The sequence below is a fragment of the Opisthocomus hoazin genome, chromosome 8 (genome assembly GCF_030867145.1).
Source record: "Opisthocomus hoazin isolate bOpiHoa1 chromosome 8, bOpiHoa1.hap1, whole genome shotgun sequence".
In the NCBI taxonomy this organism is placed as follows: Eukaryota; Metazoa; Chordata; class Aves; order Opisthocomiformes; family Opisthocomidae; genus Opisthocomus; species Opisthocomus hoazin.
Window position 1 is genome coordinate 42822306 of NC_134421.1, and position 19856 is coordinate 42842161.

A 19856-nucleotide genomic window follows, 5' to 3' on the forward strand; every position below is an offset into this window, starting at 1 on the left:
TTGTAAAAAATATATTTTCTTTTGTTCTTTGAAAAAAACGAAGGGAGAGAAAAGTGAAGGGAAGGAGACAGAAACATAGGGGAAAAAGTAGAAAGTGGGTTAGGTTTTTTTATAAATGCAGGACTTGAGAGTGGGTCTGAAGTTGAGAGTTCACCAGGCTTCAATAAATGTCCTGATTTTTTTTGGAAGATTCAGAGATGGAAAGAATCAGGTATGTAGCATTACTGAATGTCACACCTCTTATTAAGTGCCTTCTTACAAATAGAGATTTAAATGCACAGCTTACCTTACCTCTCCATTATTTATAAAATCTTTTTGCACTATAGCTTTTTGAAATGGTATTTCTGAGCTTTTGGGTAAGCTTTCTCAAGCATTTTTCATTTATGAAGATTTCCATCCCTACTACAAAAATAGTACATATACATTGCAGATGCACTGCTGACCACAGTGCTTACCTTTGGACAGTCTATTAGCCTGCACTTGAAAATGAACACTAGGAATTTGACAAATGTGTCAGAAAAACAAGAGTGAAATCATTAAATATATAGATATCCATATATTTAATGCAAGATTAGTGCAGAGGAAAGGTGCTAATTTGACAGTTGTCAAGTGTCAGCTCCACAAAAATGTAGAGAACACGCACTAGCAAAGCCAAATCAGTATGGCATTTATACTCTGTAGAGCATAGAGAAATCGCCACATTCAGTAATGAAAAATAATTCCATATCTGCACTTCTTCACTTTTTTGTCTTCTTTGTTGAGATGGCTAAGAGCACAACATGATGCTAGTTTTATATTCTCGGCGTTGTTGAAAGTTTTACGCAAACTAAGCTGAGAGAGCAGGGGTTATTTAAACAAGCAAATTTCTTCAGCGTGAAACTTCTTGCAATCATACAATGTTTTATGTCTTTTATACATGAGGAAAATGATTTAAAACATGATATGCCTCTCACATACTTTTTGATGGTTTTGTCTGCTTGCTTGTTTTCCCACAGTGAAATCCCTTGCACACACTTTCATAATGCTTTTAACATACCTTCTGTCATTATACTAGCTGAAATGTCTTTGTGCTGTTACTAAATATGCAGTCCTGAAGGGCTGCTGCAACTGCCTAGTCACACACTGCAGTAGCATTGAACTCAGTCAGGATGTTTTTTCAAGTGCTTTGAAATGCCTTGAAATAGAGAAGGTATTACAGACCAGCAAACTCTTTTCTATTTCATCCATGTAAACAGAAATCTATAGTGTTTTCTGCTGTGAACTAACAAAGGCTGCTGGGTGTGACAGATGAAATGCCTTTCAGGAGAGCCATCATGAGAGTGAACCATTTCAAATGTATCTAGGGCTGCTCAGATGCTCAGGAAAAAAAGTGGCCATGATTATTCATACAGCTTACTTCAAAAAAAGAAGACAGTTAGGATGAGTGAGACATCAAACTTGGTGATGTTGCACATGGCCTGAAAGACACTTTTGTACTTAATATCAAACAATTCCGTAATCCTTATCTCAGTCTGTGACTACGTGTGAAAGAGTATATACCGATAGGACTGAAATAGGAGTGAAAATACAACAAAAAGCCATAATCAAACTGCAAAATTTTATACTGGATTTTTTTTAAATAAAGACAAATAAACTTTTTAAAATGAAAAAAAAACATTTATCCTAGGAGGCTCTCAGTGAGTTTTATTCACGTAGCCTAATATAAGTTGTTACTATTAGCAAATATTTTTTCCCTTTATATACCTGGATTAGCAATGCCACACTAAGTGTATTTCTGATTAATTACCCAGAACCCTAAGGGATTTTCAGTTTACTGTTTAATGCTTGATATTGCACCTATAATCAACTAAAACAACTGCAAATGCATTTGCAGTTTGCCAGCAGTTTTCATTTTTAGCTTGTGATGCACAGAGGCTGTGAATTATAACAAACAGTTCAGAAACAATAAGCATTTGTGACGTACACAACTGAAAGGAAGTTAGGGAATGTATTCTGCTTGTAGTATGTCATCCTTCTTCTAAATATAGAAACTTGTGCAATCAATTGTGAGTTTTAGAATTAGCCCTAAGTACTGGGAGATGTTCCTCACTGGCAAACTGTTACCTCTGACTACAATACTTTGAAGGACACGTTCTTACTTTGCAAACAGGAAGATTAGTTCTTCATCTGTGTATTTAACATTTATGTGCCACAAATCAACATCAGAATAACAGAGGAAACCTTTAAATAGCAAGTAAGAACAAGATTCTCTTGGTGCATGATTGTGTGACAAAGACAGACTTCTCTTTCTTGGAAGACTCTGCCAGCCCTGTGCAGATGGAGCATGGCAGGGGCTGGCGAAAGGCATGGCAGGGTGAGCTGCCTGCCACCCCTTGCTGGGGAGAGGCTGTGGTGCTTTCAGCCTGCAGCCTGGCGTCAGCAGGAAAAACCTGCTGGGGGATGAAGTCCTGATCTCACTGAACTCTCTGGCACATCTCCCGGTTAGTCCCACAGAGACAAGATTTTCCCCAGGTTTTTACTACTTTAACATGCTGTACAAACCAGACGTAAGATCAACCCAGTCTAGCTTACAAAAGGACTTTTTTTTTTTCCTGACTCTGGTAGTAAAACTATCGTAAATGTCCCAGACCTCAACAGAGGTAATAAATTATTTTTAAAAGTGGAATATGTCTTTATACAGCTATAGAGGATAGAAAAATGCAATGCAAAATTCTCCAAGAGTTTGCTCAATGTCATTAGTACATTGTCACTGAAACTCCACTTGAAGCTGGAGCTTAATTTGCACTTTCACTAAAACTTCAAGACAATGAGAATACCATGAAAAAGAGGTATTTTCTCTCCAGTTCCAAATTTAATGGAAAACAAATCCTGAGTTTTCCTTTGGTTGCAGATTAAGACACAAAATCAAAAGCTACCAGTGATTAATGCTATGTAACACTTACTCTATGAAAAGTTTAAATTAGTCTCCAGAAAGCTAGCATCATTCCATTTTAAAGACATTATTTATTTTTTTATTTCAAAACATATAAGTAGTGTCTCTGTATTCTTTTTTCATATGAAGCTTTGATAGTTTTAGTCCCTGATGAATCTCATTTTAAAATACATGCATTTAAATGCTGATTGGTACTTTCTCTAGAGAGCTAGGAGGAAAGGCTTTCAAGTGGAATTCTGACAGAAGAATAAACTTAATATTTTTATTCCCAAGATATCTGAATCTTTTCCAGATATCACTGGTATCTGCTACTGTCTCTACTGGTAGACAGAACTATTTCTCCTTAGATTATATAGTTTTATTTTCAGAAAAAGCATCTAGCTGTTCTGACAAAAAAGTCTCTGAAGAATAATCAAAACCCATTTTTATCAAAGGTATCAATGCTGTGTTTCACCTAAAGGTGTTATATTATTGTTAGTTTTGTATCATTAGTGTTTGTTTCCGCAGCAAGACACTATGAAGAGCACAAGATCATAATGATCATAGTGAAACTATTATGTGCTACAGAAGGTGGCATATTGTTAAGTCCTGTTGAAAAAGAATATAATTTGCATTGCATACAGATCTGTACTGTTGGTGTTTACTAATTTTATTTTACTTAGATACTTGTCACTGAGTTGGAAGAATATCTTCACTGTTTTTTTTTAGATAGTAAGTGTACTAGGTCTTTAATTATGTATAATAAAATCAAGTCAGATTTTCAACTGATCAATTATCCCCTTTAAATCTTAGATTTTGTTAAAATAATATGCCTGCTCTGACTTCACATATTTTGACAAGAAAGGCAAAAATTCAGATTTGAAAAACTAGAAGAGACTGTACTTCTTTCTTTCTGAGCTTATAAACAAGAGATACTTACCCGGAGGTAACAGTACTCAAGAAGCATTTGCTATTTCTTTAACAATTACTTTATAATGTATCATCTGTCCAGTGTATCTCAACTTTTCTGTCTCTGTACAACTTATCACAGGAATAGGTTCAAAATTCCTATTATTTTCCGGTTTTTTGTTTATATTTTTGTGTTTCTTTTATCAAAATCTTTGTGCAAAAATTCATTGGATAAGGTGGATGCACTGTTTTCTTGCATAACCCTGGGAATATGTTAGATTTCTTCACAGTACCAAGAAGATATTCTCTTAAGAAACACAGACATCTGCTAGTAGGATAAAATCTAGCTGTAGAGGTTAAGTTTGGTTTCTCAGGATTTGTCTCTCAGGTTATAATTTCAAAGGCCCAGTGTGCTGTTTGGGCCACAGCTCTTTTTGATGGATAAACCCCTAATAACTTGAGAGACAGCAACAAGCGTAAAGCTAAGGTTATTGTGCTCTTCTAGCTCAGGTAGCATGAGATTCACTAAAAAATCTCAATTCAGGGAGAATGTGAAGGCTCAGCTGGTGTTCAATAATTTCTTTCTTCTCTGTGAAGTGTGCAGCTTTTTTTGTATATATAAGCAATCCATTGCAATGTGATGAAGAACTAAGATTTCACACACAGACAACAAGTGATAAATTGAAATGACATGGTTCTGTTGCTAGTTTACTGCTAAAATAATTCAAATACCTTTATAGTTTTTATTACTGTCAAATTAATTTGTGTAAAATGTGCCAGGAGAGAAGTCTGAAAGCAAACCAGGGAACAAAGATATCCTATTATATTTTTTCTGTGTTAGTGCATGACTTGCTTCAGGCTGCTGCATCTCCTAAAACTTCAAACTAAATCACAGATGTGAAATAAGACCTTCCATGCAACCCACAATGCATGTAAATGTAAATATAAAAGATCAAGACAATATCTTTATTATTTTCTTTTTTAAAGAAATAGTTCAAACATGGGATGAATGCTACAACAGAAATGAAAGGTTTGCTTCTGCTGTTATGTGAACCTTATTCTACTTGATGAATTTATCCTAAAAATAATTTTTGATTTGGCATTTTTTCTTTGGTACAATCAGAAAAGGAATTATAATTACTTCTGCATTTATGAGTGCGTGAGAACTTCAGTTTACCAGTTCAGTACCATCCTGGATGATTTACTTGTCCTAACTCAAACAGAAGAAAACAGAGAATGACACTGTGATAAAGATAATGAGAATTATTCAGGAAAGTGAACATAACCTCAAAAACTTAGTAAAGATGTCTGGGATATCAAAGGAACACTTTCCAGGTGCTAGTTTTCCAGAAAAAAAACAGCCGTAGAGGTCATAAGGCCTGCGCAAAGTTAAAGATACCTTTGGCAACAGCATCCCTGAGAGAGAAAGGTGGCCTAAAAGCATACTGATACAGCACAGTCTGCTTTAGCCCATGTGCAGTGGAAAGTAGACAAAGTTTACTTTTGAATTAATTTTCAAGGGAAGACTGAATACTAGATAAGGAAATCAACATAAGCTCTTCGGTACAAACTTACCTGTTTGGTTCCTACAGATCCACTGAAAATGGGAATAACGCTTTGCTTTGAAGACACTTTTTTTCAAACATTTGAATAAGTCCACCCCTAAACTGTTTAAAGACTGTCAGCCTGCTGGCTATCATATGCTAAAAAGAGTAACTGCAGCCAGAGATCCCATCCAAGAGCATTTAGACCACCAAGTTTTTGAAGGCTACATATGGATATATCAAGTTCTTTGTGACTGACATAGAAGGGTCATGAATACATATTAATATTCAGAAATATGTATATGCACAACAGAATGATAAAGATGGAGCTTTAAATTAATGCAGCAGGGTAACAGCTTTTGGAAATCTTGCTGGAATATTGAACAGATTATGAGGACATGAATCCTAGCTCTGAGAGCGGAGACTTCAAACGTCACAGGCACAAAGCTGCTACGGCCCAGCCTGGGCGAGAGCTGAGTACCGTTTCTCCTGAGGCTAATAGGCTTGGACTGTGGTCAGCACGACGAGGAAGGTGACTTTGCACCTGGCAGGGAAGATGTGCATTGTTCAAGACCATAAAAAAAAGGCTTTAATTTAAAGTTAGGCTTGTTTATGATTAGACACTTACAGAACTTTGTTTCTAACTTACATACAAAAATTCATTTCTTGGACAAGAATGTTCTGTTGTACAAATGTACCTGGTTTGCACTGGTATGTCTACAACATAATGGGGCCAATAGTGTTGCTGACTTCAATGATACCAGTAATTCCTAGAACTCAGCAGTATAAGGAAAGACTGAACTATAGATTTTAAAGAAACACATTTACCACTGCAGCTGCTTGAAATTGAGATACTGTGACCTATGAAATACTCACAAGAACACTCTCTCTAAGAGTATCTATCAGTAGGTGGTATAGAGAAAGATGCAAGTGGGATTCAAAGTGAGTAAAAGACATTTCTTCCTGACTTACATCATTCAATGTAAGCATGAAGACTGCATTCTTCATTAGCATTTTTTGTCTCGTTTATTCTAAGTATTTGTCATTTAACAGTTAATTGTTTTGTAATACCACCAAACTTCTGACCTTAATCCAAAATGCAATGGATATTTTGAAAATTGATGTGAACAAAAATTCACTCTGATACTAGAAACACACTAATAGATATCAATGACTAGGAAGAGTAGACTTACTTTCTACATGACTCCATTCACTTAGTACAATTAGATCTTATGTTAACGAGGGAATTTTTTCAGTTGTGACCTTACGTCTTCATTGAAACAAGTAAAATTGTGAGGGCCTCCAAAATTAACCAACAATAAGTAACAGCTGAACATGTTTAAGAGTTAACAGCACATTTGAGTACAGATCTTGTGTTTATGAAGCAGTTTCTCAAGTCCTGTATTACAGGACTTATCAGAAAACAATAGATATCTGAGTGACAACAACATATTGAGCTTGGCAAAGGGGAATGTTGCATCTGTTAGCAGCTTGAGGATACAGAGAATACAGTATCTGCAGCAACACCAGGCACCTTTGGGGAAGCATGTATACTTTCATTTCAAAGTGCGTGTCCATTTTCATACTACTCAGTCAGGAAGAGTAATGCAAGAGTTTCTGGTTTATCCTATATATGGAAACCTACATTAGCAACATTTTGAAGAACAGGTTTGAATTAGTAGCCCATGGTTGCAACACCACTATAAGAGTCTTTAGAAAAAAATGATTCTGGAATGCCTCTATCTAATGAATAAAACAATAAAAAACATCCTCTGGTGTGTTCTTTCTTCTTGCCAAAATCTCTGAAATGTGAAGGTAGCTATTACAATAGGTGGAGCCGTAACCTGCCAAGCAGCAGTCATGAAGAATTTTGTAGGCAGTTACTTCTTCTGATTCCTCTCCTTTCTCAGTGTATTACACCTTGTTTTGGTCATAGGCTTCCCTTGGCTTTCATTAGATATAGCACGTATATGGCCAAAATTCAACGCTGGATACTGGTTTCACATCTGTTACGCAGTACTCCAAAAGTCTGTTATTTTGACATCTAAATTATACAAATCCTGGTTTTTAAGAAGTTGCAAATTAAACCTGAATTTTAGTTTGTGTATTAGGAAAATATGTGAATATAATCATGCATAACACAGAATTAAAAATATTAAACTGCTAGCAAGTTAGGATTTTTAGACTTGCTGTTATTTCTTTCGTGCATTTTTAGTGGGAGGAAGCTGAGCTTTTGGCTTTAAAACTTCTGTCTGGCTTAATCACAAAACAAATGAGTTCCACTAAGGTAATCCAAAAATAAAATTGGGAAGGATTGTAGCTCTTTAGTTTCCTCTCTCAGCTGCATACCAAGTCAAACCTATATTCTACAAACAATAACTCTGGCAACATTGACTATAGGTTTTAATAATCCCTAACAATGTGCAATATTGCATAAGTACCACTTAACATACATTAATCCAACGGCTGTAAAGCAGTGATTGCAAGGACCATTTACTATGCTCTTAAGAAACACAACGGAGTGACTCTTTAATAAAATACCTGATAACTCATTTTACCATCATAAAATACCAAAACACTTTTTTTTCTTCTTTCTTTGACTGATGCTGCACAGATTTTCATTATTAAAATTGCATGACTTCCACCAGAACTGGAAATGTTCTTTCGTGGAACAGCTGATTTTTCCTCCTTTCTTCCTCTTTCTTTCTGATTATTGATCCACTATTGATCCAAGATCCATGCTTGTAAAGTGCAAATTATTAATCATCTTCAGATTTCTAGCTTTAATAGGAAAGAAATATCAGACCTTACTATCACATCATGTTAACTACTACCTTGGTTCCCTACCACCCTCATATCAGCAACTGATATCTCACAAATATTAGACTTACTAGCTAATATTTCCTAAAATCTGTAATCTAGTCTCCCAATTTCAAGATATATTTCAAAGAAGAAGAGACAGCATTGGTATAAGTTCTAATACACATATATTTCAGAACCATATTCATTGAAATCGTATTGGGATAGATGCATTGGGTGAAAAAAAGGAATTTTGCGATCAGAAGATGTGATATAGAGTTATACAATTTGCAGCTCGCAGGCATCGTTATGTATCAGTGATGTTCAAAGGTTTACATAGGACTGCTGGTCACCTGACGGGAGATTTCTGTTCTGCATCAAATGCAGTTAAACATATTTTCAATAATTACATAAGAACAAATCTTATAGTTACATAAATGGTACACAAGTGGAAGAGGAAGCAGTATATATTAACTAACTACACAGAAAGTACCATGGAGTTATTGTTATTTCATGCTGTTACTAATTTCAGTTTTCATAGTACATGCAATTGTTTTCTAAATCTCAGGTTTACAAGAGAAGAATTAAAACAATTGTGCTGGTTCCTAGATCTGATGCTGAGTTGCAGTAGCTCTTAATTGAAACCAACATAAAACTTCAAACCCCAATAAAAGCTAATCTACAGTGCCCAAATGCTCGGAGTAAGTAAATTAAAATAATTATACCCAACTTTAATTAAGTGACATTGCCTCAAATAACAGTCAAGTGAAAAGGAATATATTCTACAAGTTATTCTGTAAACATCTTTACTCTTCTGTTAGTAGGCATTATTCCTCTCAGCAAATGTAACATTCTGTGGGATTTACCTCTCAAGAATTATTCTGAATTGTCTCTCCTGCAGTGATATGGAGAACAAATAACTTTAAAATTCTGCTATCAATCTGAAAATCCCTCTACGCAACACTAAGATTATGTTAATCAGAAAACTATTTCTACACAACTATAGTTTGATTTCTTTAAAAAACCATAAATAAATCTGTCCATTCTGTACTATTCTTATAAGAAAACATAGAGTTTGGAAAATCTTTTGATGGTTTTGATAACAATCAGGAGTTGCCACAAAAAAGTTATGACTATTTAAAAAATTAAGATATTACTGAAATACCTGTCATCGTAATGAAACACTACAATCAGTAAAATATTTCAGTTTAAACTGGGGTGTTTAATTCATCAAGTCTTACAAAATGAGAGAAAGAGAGACAGAAAAGAAACAAAGCAAACAAAAAGGAGCAATATTAATCGTGCATTCCCTTCATTTTAGTAAGAAGTACTTGTAGACTTATGACCATATATACACAGATATTTGCAAGATCAGGATACTAGTTATTTATCTTCAATTAAACACTTCTATTAGTCCCATAACACACCTCTAGAATTTGAAGTGTTGCTTCAAAAAAAAAGTATAAGCTGTTAATACAAGTATTTGAGGAAAATCTTTCTTCTCTGCCCAGGCTGAATTTAAACACAGCAAAGTTAGGAAGATTCATGCTACCTATTATACTGTCCAAACCCTTCCTTTTAGAACAGAGAGAATACAGATAAAGCTTTGCAATAAATGCTTACACAGTCTGAAATGAAATTTTATACACTTTGTAATCCTCTGAGAGAATGCAACTATAGAACAGTAGTACTATAGTAGATAAATTTACCATTTTTCCACTCTTGATAAATGAGACTCTGTCAGTGTTAATACATAGGACAGTAAGCTGGTAAAAGGTTGTTGTCCTATGTCCTAAATAGGACAGTTTACTGACAAAATAAAAATTGCTTTCATAGACGCACAGAAACATATAGGTAGGAAGGGACATCTGGAGGTCATCCAGTCCACCCTCCTATTTGGAGCAGGGCCACCTCAGGTTGCTCTGGGCCTTGTCCAGTCAGATTTTGTTACTGTCTCCAAGAATGGAGATCTTACTAACTTTCTGGGTAATCAATGCATGGGTTCCTTCATAATGAAAAAAAAAATTAAAATGTCTTAATATCTATTCAGAATTTCCCACAACAGACACAATAGACTTGTGTCTATTGTCTCCTGTCCTCCTACTCCGCATCGCCGAGAAGAGCCTGGCCCAGCCTTGCCTGTACGCTGCACTGTAGCTGAGCAGAGTTGTGAGCTCTTCTTGTCGCTTTCTCTGCTCAAGGCTGAACCAGCCCCCATTCTCGAAGCCTCTCCTCTGCATGGTGTGCTACAGCTCCATCGCGGGGCCCTTTCATGGGTCTCATTCCCCTATGTGACTGCGACTCTTGTGCAGGGAAGCCCCAAAGTGCAGCATTCCTGACCACACAGGCACCAGGCAGATGGAAAAAATCACCTCCTTCAAATAATTTCTAGAAGTAATGGTAGTTCTATTAATATTACTCATCATATTTCAATAATGTTTTACTGCTAAAATAAATAAATGTACACTTGCAAATAAATAAATACGCATGGGTTTGCACAGTCACTACCATATACAGATATATTTCTAAACTCCCAATAGGATGTGGAATCATGCAAACAAGGTGCTACAGTCAAATACTTTTATTTTAGGATTGGGAGATATAAGAGACAAGTACTTATGACACCAAAGCATTTATCTTATCTGAAAATTGAATCAGGTAGATAATAATTTCCTGTAATTCTGAAAACTAAAATCTAGAAATTTATTTTAGCAATCAGTGACTCAGCTTTGACAATGTTCCATGTCCAAGGAAGTAAAAATAAAAAGAAACAAAAACATTCAGTGGATTTTTAAATGACATTCTGGCAAATCTTAATATGAATGACAGCATGAATCTAAATTCCCTATACAGTTAAATCATAGAAAAGTCAGCAAATATTCCTTTATGCCTCATTTCCATTAAAACAGCTAATCTATGAGAACCTACATGGACAATATAATACTGTAAATTCTGCAGCGTGGTTATCGAATATAAGGGTATTTCAAGCTATAACCTGAGAGAAATAGAATTGTAAGGAAACTGATGAAGAGGTATACAGGGTTCAGCAAATGATTGTATTTCAATGCAGAACTGCTCAAATTAATTAATTAGAAATGATGGTATGAATCTGACGGCTCTGCAATCTCTTCTAATATTTCATTAAACCAGTCTAAAATGTTTCAGTATTTTTTTTCTGGTTTATTTCAATGTAAGTAACTTCAACAACAGGTGTAGGCTGTTCAGCCCGCCATTCTTTCATATGTGGCTGGAAAATCCTTTAAAGGGACTTCCATTCAGAAATATTCATTAAATATTTGGATTCATAATTCATTGTGCTTGGGGTTATTACATAAATCTTGTTCCATAAGCAGGATGACTGAAGCGTTTTTGAATTGTACAATGCTAAATAACACTAACACTTCCAAGTACAGTAATAAAGAAAATTAGCCAGAATGCATAAAATGTTTAAGACTTGTCATGACTAAGACAAAAAAAAAAACTCTCTGCTGCTTTATAAGTTCTCATAAGCATTGTATTGCTAAGAAATACAGTAGAGTTAATTGAGAGCTTTTAGTCACAAACATTCAAAAAACTTTCTATTACGGATGCCCTTACAGAATATATCATATTTAGCATCCTATTCACATTAATTGAATAACAAAAAGAAGGAAAAGCTTTCTGAGCATATTGTCAGGAATGCTTCAGGTGGGTAGAGACAGTACAGAGAGAAAGTCCTGACTGGATTGTTGATAGGTGGGCTGCTTGAAAGATTAAATTTTATGAGTTGATTTACACTACAGTCAGGCTAAAATTTTTACTTTCCAAGAGAATTAGAACAGCCATAGAGGACTCTTTATTCCCTACACTGCAAATTTAGTTAGTGATGATAATTTAATGGACAGTGAGGCCACACAATCTTGTTATCAAGGCTCCTTTTCAGCAGCTCCTGGAGTGAATTGTCATTCTTTCTAAATAGACAAGCCACCACCCCAATTTGTATCTCACATACTTTATTCTCTCAAAAGGGACAAACATATTTACCCTTCAAGGTTTATGAATCATCAGTCATAACACATAATGTCCCATCCGTTTTATTCATCATAGACTTTTACAAGTTCAAGCACTGCATGCATGCTATTTACTACCGGGAACTTCATGCTCCATATGTAAAGTCTTTTTTCTGATTGTAAACTATTTTACCTATTTCATTTTTGCCAGTGGCCAAGGATAAATATTATGGAATGTAATTGATTGCATATTTGCATTACACATACTGTTTAAATGAAGTTTCATTTCTTCTTTAATACCCAAGAGAAAAAATAGAAGTGTCACAGATCCCGTAAGATGCAAGTACTGGTCAGAGCGGTAACAAAACAACAGCAGAAGCAGCTGCAACAGCAGCTAGCACATTGATGCAGAGAAGTCCCCAGCAGATCATTCTCAGCTCCACTGACTACTTTGCCATCACTATTATCCTCACCTACGCTAACCTTTTGAGTGTAAGCACAGGTAGGTGTTATCTTGCGAAAATCATACTTTTGTTTCACAATACTTGACCATGTCCCCTTGACTTCAGTCTAAACTAATAAAAACAGGTTTTAGGACCCTGTATTGAAACTACTAGTCTTCAGCCTCTTTGAATGTCTGGTTAGAGTATGGGGACACAAACACGGTTATCGCGTATTTCGAGACCTGGCAGAATTCTCTGTGGGAAGTGTGCACTGTGTACCTACACATCTTACTGTGCAATTTTAACACTGTGCTGTTCAGCATACTGCTGTGAGCTGTTAAATTCTTCCCAACTTTTGCCTTAGAGACTGCTCCATTTCAGGGGGATATGAGATACTTGCACTAGTTTATAGCTCATAAATGAAAGCTTCAGCAGATGGCAAGATCATCACCAAGATGCTGTGCACTTGTAGGACACATGGCATTCTTTGTTTGCTATTCTGTAAGTAATCCAGAACTGTGGAAAGATATCTGCTTTTTCCTTCAACTATCCTCTGAACCTCTCTTATAAAGAAGACAGAGCACATGAAGCAGTGATACTCTCACAGGCTGCAGACCTCTTGGTTCAAATGTTCCCTCTACCACCAGTCACACACTGCACTTCACTACCAGTGCCTTATTTCAGTTCACCTTACTGCCTAAAGAATTTCTCATATTTTCTGGTTTTGACTACTTGTATTCACTAACAGTAGTTTCAGAGAGAAATACTGCATCAGTTTAAGCAAATAATTATAATAGGCCACACTCCAGTACTGTTATTAATTGAATTTGCCCATTGAGGGTTAACAGGTAAACCATTTCTATGTTATATCTGAAAGAGATGATGATAGCCTTTGAAAAGCAAATTAACAAAACTGACAAAGTCGGCATATTCACTTATTTTGAATGTCATTCTAGTCTGTGGAGTTTTCTAGTCACAGTCTAGAACATGGGTTTGTACTACTAAAAGAAAAGTTAGAGACAAGAACGTTTTTCAGTTAGCTTATTGCATGAACTTACAGCACAGAATTGCTTATATGGACAGTCATAAATAAGGCCTCTACAGTAATGCTACTCATTCGAAGCTCATGAATGTATAACTTCTGCTAAAAAGAAAAAGCCAGAATCAGGTTCAATAGAATTTCGTTTTGAGAGTAAACACTTTAAAAGACAGATGTATTTTTAGTAAGAGAACTAGGATAGAGACCTGGCTGAGCCAAAGAGATGTTTTATGACAAGGTACTCAGCCTACCTGTGTCTCAGGTTTCCCAGGAAGATAAGGAGAATAACAGCCTTTTTGCTCTTACACTGGATTGTGAAGCTTAATTCATAAAGAGTCTTATCCAAAGCCATTAAAGCCAATAGAAATCTCTCACTGCCTTTTATGTGCTTTTGTTCAGGTCCTTTACAAGACAGCTGAAAGACTGCCATTGACTTCAAGCCTAATTTTATAAAGCTCTTTCATATCCTCAGCTTGGAGGCATTTGGAAACATACAAATGTAGTAATAAGGCTATTACATTTACAAAACAAATCCCTATAAGATAAAACTGAACTTTTTTTTTTTTTTAATTCTGAGAATGCTATTCACTGCATGTGAGTCCATCTAGGAATAAATACATTTCAGTTTTCATATGCACTTATTAATAACTGTTTCGCAGATACCCTTACATGTTGGTTGCAAATCATCTCTGCACGGCTGGATGCCAACTCTACACATTTGATCTGGATGAAGTACAGTTTATAATGACTTTTCCCTTGATTTAGCCAGAGTGTCAGATCCAGAATAGATCTTTGTCACTTTGTTTTTATGCTGGTATTACCCTGGCTGTGCAAGCAAAGAAAATAAGTGGTCTGGCATAAATTTAGCCATAAAGTTAACCCTTGAAAATCTTTAAGAAATTTGAAGCAGCAGAGGAGTTTAATACTTGATCATTTCTTTACAATATGTCTCCTGCATTTCTGATCTAAGAAATCAGAAGCATTGCCAGCAACAGTAATGTTAGATTTCCTATGCTGTCAAACTACAACCTCATAGTAGAAAAGCCCCTCAAAACAGGAGAATTTCCAGAACTGAATAGAAAAAGGAGAAACTTTAAAAAGTGTTATCATAATTATATAAGCTACACATGATTACCTCCCTGTAGTAAGCCTGTTAAGGAATGCTAAGCTAATACCATAAAAGCTTGACTTCATTCTGTAAGAATCTGAAAACAGTAGCAGATAATTGAGTAGACATTGAAATAAATTTCCAGTGATATGTAATTCTTTATCCTGTTAAATAATAGTGAAAAGATGCAAGTTCTCTGAATATTTACTGGCTTCAATTCAAAACAGATATTTTCTGCATTATGAATGGCTGACATGACATATTTCCAAACCTGAAACACAGCAGTATCAAAGCAACAGTATTATATAACACCTGCCATTCTGTATTGCACAAAGCATATTATTTTTAAAGACAACATACAATAACCATGCACTATTTAATGGAGTCCAATACTCTGGAAAGGAAATTAATGTTTAAATTTTGATCACAGAGAGAGTTAACAGCATTTCTAGTTCAGCACTACCCTCAGATGTCCTGTTATTTCTGTAATAACTGTTAAGGTATTAATTTTATGCAGAGACACGACTAAGCAGAAAGGAAATATTAAACATTTACAAATCTTAGTTAAAACATTTTCATTTTATTTACACACTTCAGGAAAATGTCTCTCTATGCTTTAATGTTCCAATTTTAGTCCTATAAAGACCATGTAATAACTAGAGATAATATAATTTATTTTATAAAATTTTTATGAACTAAGTAAAGATAATTTAATCTGCCAAGGTTTTACGCTTTAGAAATTCCTATCTCTACAAAGATGCACCTAATTTAGAACTTCGTTGGTATCAGGGTTTTTGCTTTATCAACCTAACCCATTAGGCCATTACACATATTGATATTCTCCAAAAGAAAAAATTATTCTAACATCTGTTCTCAACCTGTTTTTCCATAATTTCCTTTTATGCCCTGTGTATCTCATTTAGCTCATCTGCAAAACACTACTGTGTCTGTCTACACTATATATGCCTTTCTACTGTAAGATTGAGTGAAAATTGAAAAAAATGGTAGCCTACAACATAATTCACTTTAAAAATACACTATTTTTACTAAATCTTTTGATCCAAGAAAAGATATCTGGCTTTGCAAGTCAGAACTGTGACACACGTAACGTTTAACCTAATCTCTAAGTGACCTATATTCTAACAAAATGAGAAAAATGAGTTCATGTCTTACAATTGTGCAGTCTGTTCCTTATGACTGCTGCAGTCTTATGAGAGAAAGAAGTGTTGAAGTTAAGAACAATATACCTTCTGAATGCCTTGAAGAGAGTGATTTTAATATTTTACTGCACTTGTGCAAGTAATTTCAAGAGTACAGCAGAGGGGTAGAAAATGTCCCAGTAACATAAAATCTAAGACGTGTGTAGAGGGAAAAGAACCTGAAGTCCAGGGTGTCCTACTAAATACACTTCCCATTTTCTTCTACAGATGAAAATTTTTGATATTTTATTATTCTCAAACTAGTTTCCAGCCCTGTGATCTCTTCTGTCCCCTTTTGCTGGTATTCAGCAATTGCTGATCTAATTTAATTTCAGAGGAAAACACTTATTTACAGCTGATTTGTCCATAAGGTATTCATCAACACAATACAAAGGTCATTCTTCCTGCATAAAGCTAAAGAATTCACTGTCAAAAACTGTCTTACTAGCTCTTGAAAGGTACCACTGCTGTAACAAAAGTGACATACTATCCAATGTTAGCTAGCAGGTGATGACTCAGGTCAAAGCCAGTGAAGGTGATTTTCTAATATTTATAAATATCAGTGAATGGATCAAAAATTTGAAGGTATTTAGATCTACCCCAACCTGCTATCTTCTATGAAAGCTACATGGTGTCCATCTTGAGGATTTTACCTTGTATAAATTTCTGTGTGAACTGGTGTAAATCCAAAACCAGTGCCCAACTGCTAAAGTTTCCTTATGCTCTGAGTCTACACTGGCAATATATTTGTAAGTGAAAAGAAGATTAGGGGCTTTATGACTAAGATTTATCTTGGGAACAGAGAGTGAGACAGAAAATGAAAAGCCTACTACGGGAGGAAAGAGATACCTGCATGGGATAGACTGAATTAAAACCTACTGGTAAGAACCTCCAAAACTAGATGTTAGAAATCCTGGAATATAGTAGCAGGAAAATAATAGTGAAAAATAGGAAGAAAACAAGCACAAAAAAAAGTGAGACAAAGCAAAAGAGAGGCAATGGCATCACATACTCCAAACCAAATAGCAGGCCTTTTTTGCATTTTATCCTGAGAACAAATTATTTCAAGTCAATACTTCGGCTAGACTTCCAGAAGCCAGACAAACTCGTAAGGTGCTTGCTATTGTTAATTCAATTAGAGTCTGTATGAAATCGCTATGAAATGCATAAGGGTCAAAAAATCCAGCCTTGACAACTTCCTTGTGACAACCAGTGCTTTTTTTTATATGAGAAGAGATTTCTCTCTTAAAGACATATGCCAAAAAATTGCATCTGGAATAGGGCAAAAAGGATTTGTACTTCTACAGCAGAATGCACAGTTTATGCAACTATTTCCTGCATGATAGATTACGTTAAAACAAGAACAGGAATCTACACAAAGTATAACAAAACCAAAACCAAACCAAAACTGGAGTGCAGAGAAGGCATTTACTGTCTTCCTGACAAACAGATGCACTTTGGCCAGTCAAGAAACAGATTTTTCAGGTTATGTTTTGTCTTTATTCAATATGAAAATGGTCTTATACAAAGAATACTTAAATATTTGTTTTTGGGAAAGTTTTGAAATATCTCTACTATCGCCCACAGACCAATTTAACTGTTAACACTTATTAAGCACAGTTACAGTTTCGTAATTCTTGATCTCAGCACTGGCGCTAAAGCAAGACCAAGCTCCAAGGAGGGAACCATTCCAAATTACACGAGCTGGCAAAGTGTCCTCAGGGAGCATCTGCCAGCTACAGGGAGATGGCTCGCTTTCTGGCTACTCCTCCAGTACTTCCCTCCAAATTTAAAATCTCCACCAACTCTTCTTCCATGTGGGAGAACTAAAAGGAGTCTTTATTCTTTTTATAATACTAAAAGCAAACTCATTCTCCGTTGACCAAGACAATAATTCTCATTAAAACAGTAAGAATACAACCGCAATCAATTCATACTTGCTGTGTTGTACAAATGACCCAGGAGACATGCGCAGCTTTTCAGTTGCAAAGTGTAAATGATATAGAAAACTGACTTACCGGCCCAAAAGCATTGCTGTCAAAACTGTGTCCATGGTGATCACCTTCCACCCAAATATGCCCATGTGGAACTCTCACATACTTCTTTTTGTATCCAATGGTTCTAAAAAAAATTTTTAAAAAGGGCTCATTATTTAAAAAAAATAATATTTTGTTTAGAAAACTCACATATTGATTGACTTGGAATTTGACCTTGCCTATCATCCAATGTTTGCTGTAAAAAAAAAGTGCTGAAGTACTTTAGACTTCAAGAGTGCTACTCAATTGAAAATATACGTAACAATTTTGTATAAGCTAGTTGCACTATCAGGGCCTGTTTACTACGTTGTTTCGGCAGAAATCACATCACGACAGGGAACAAGAGACTTCGCAGTTAAATATAATTAAGGGATTCTTACTTCCGTATCTGTCATAACAATTCTTTGAACCACCACATTTTATCTCGGGCAAATGCCAGTGGACACACGTTGCAGTCACATAAAGATACTGCATTGATAATGCTTTTCTTTCAGTATTGTGTTAGGTACTCATCAAAACTAGTCTGGCATATGTGAACTGAACTCGGATTCAGAGTTCGGATTCTTGTAACACTTATGTCCTGGAGGTAGGATTTCTTCAGCTGTAACAAACTAAACAGGATAAACTTAAAGGAAACTCCTAAGAGAAGGCCAAGTGCTGCAAAAAATTACATTGATGATTCAAGTGATTCTCCACAGACCACAGAAATTCATACTGAAGCAGTACCTCAGCATGCCCTGACATTACAAAAATTACAAACTACAGATGAGTCCCAAAGCTGAGGTGCAGAGTGTGCAAAATTCCTGTAGTTAATTCCCGAGGAGCTGTTATTGTCACAGTTCCAGTCTGACATCTGCCATACACTTTTGCTTTCTTTCAGGTGGGTCCTGTTATTCTGCAATCATTCACACAGGAAGGTGATTTTATCATGCACACCAAATTACTGCCATGCTGAAGCATTCACAAATGGGACTCTTATTTTGTTTTGGATAACCAAATCTGTCCACAGACAGAAGCAGACTTTTGATCTAGCTTGTTGCCTCCAGCTGCTCATCTCTTCTGACCGTCTGGAAGATATGGCCCAAAGCAGGAGGCAGAAGGAGCACACCCTAAAACTAAAGAAGATCAACTGAAGAGAGAAAATCACCTTCACCAGGAGATTCAGCTAAACTGTGCAACAGCACTGATCAGGGATGCTCACGAGTCGAAATGGGAACTGGTTCTGGTGAGGTTTGTTTGGCTTAAGGGAGAGGATGTTATAAGGACAAGATAAATAACAACCTGGAGACCATGAAATATTAAATGAATAAAGAATCCTCAAACGTGCATTTTATTAACTGAATTTGACTTTATCAGCCAAATAAAAATAAAAATTATATACTTTGCAAGCCACAAAATCCAATCAGTGCTTTTTCAAACAGCTTTTTCTGGCAGCTAAAAGGAAGAGTGTGCCAGAGCAATATTCTGATGGAAGTTCTACCTGTGATTTCATTGGAAGCTGAAAAAATAGTAGCCTGTTTGCAGAAAGAAAAGACACTGCTTTTCATCTTTCTTTAGAACACTTTCATATTACACAGCACTGAAGACTGAGTTCCTAAACCATTCAAAACAAAATTGCTAAGCTGTCCTGAGTTGATAAATGTATGATTTCTTAAACACAAAGAGTAGTTCTGTAACAATTTAATATGCTAAAAGAGTAATTTACTACTATACAGTTCCTTCCTTTTTTTTTTTTTTTTACAGAAATATGGCATACGGTCTGGACAATGACATTATTTATGTTTTGAGTTTCCATAATGCTTTGTCTCACAGATAATTTCTTTTATAAATCATAGTATCATAGAATCATAGGTTGGAAAAGACCTCTAAGATCATCAAG

At 35.6% G+C, this 19856-nt stretch overlaps 1 protein-coding gene across 5 annotated transcripts in view; it reads right to left on the bottom strand.

The window, feature by feature from the left end:
* IMMP2L (inner mitochondrial membrane peptidase subunit 2) overlaps positions 1 to 19856 on the bottom strand; it is a 507930-nt gene that overhangs the window by 90047 nt on the left and 398027 nt on the right. For all 5 annotated transcript variants that reach the window (XM_075428260.1, XM_075428255.1, XM_075428258.1 and 2 more), the window contains one exon: positions 17960 to 18062. In XM_075428260.1, the coding sequence (XP_075284375.1) occupies positions 17960 to 18062 (103 nt within the window). The remainder of the gene's footprint in view (positions 1 to 17959; positions 18063 to 19856) is intronic.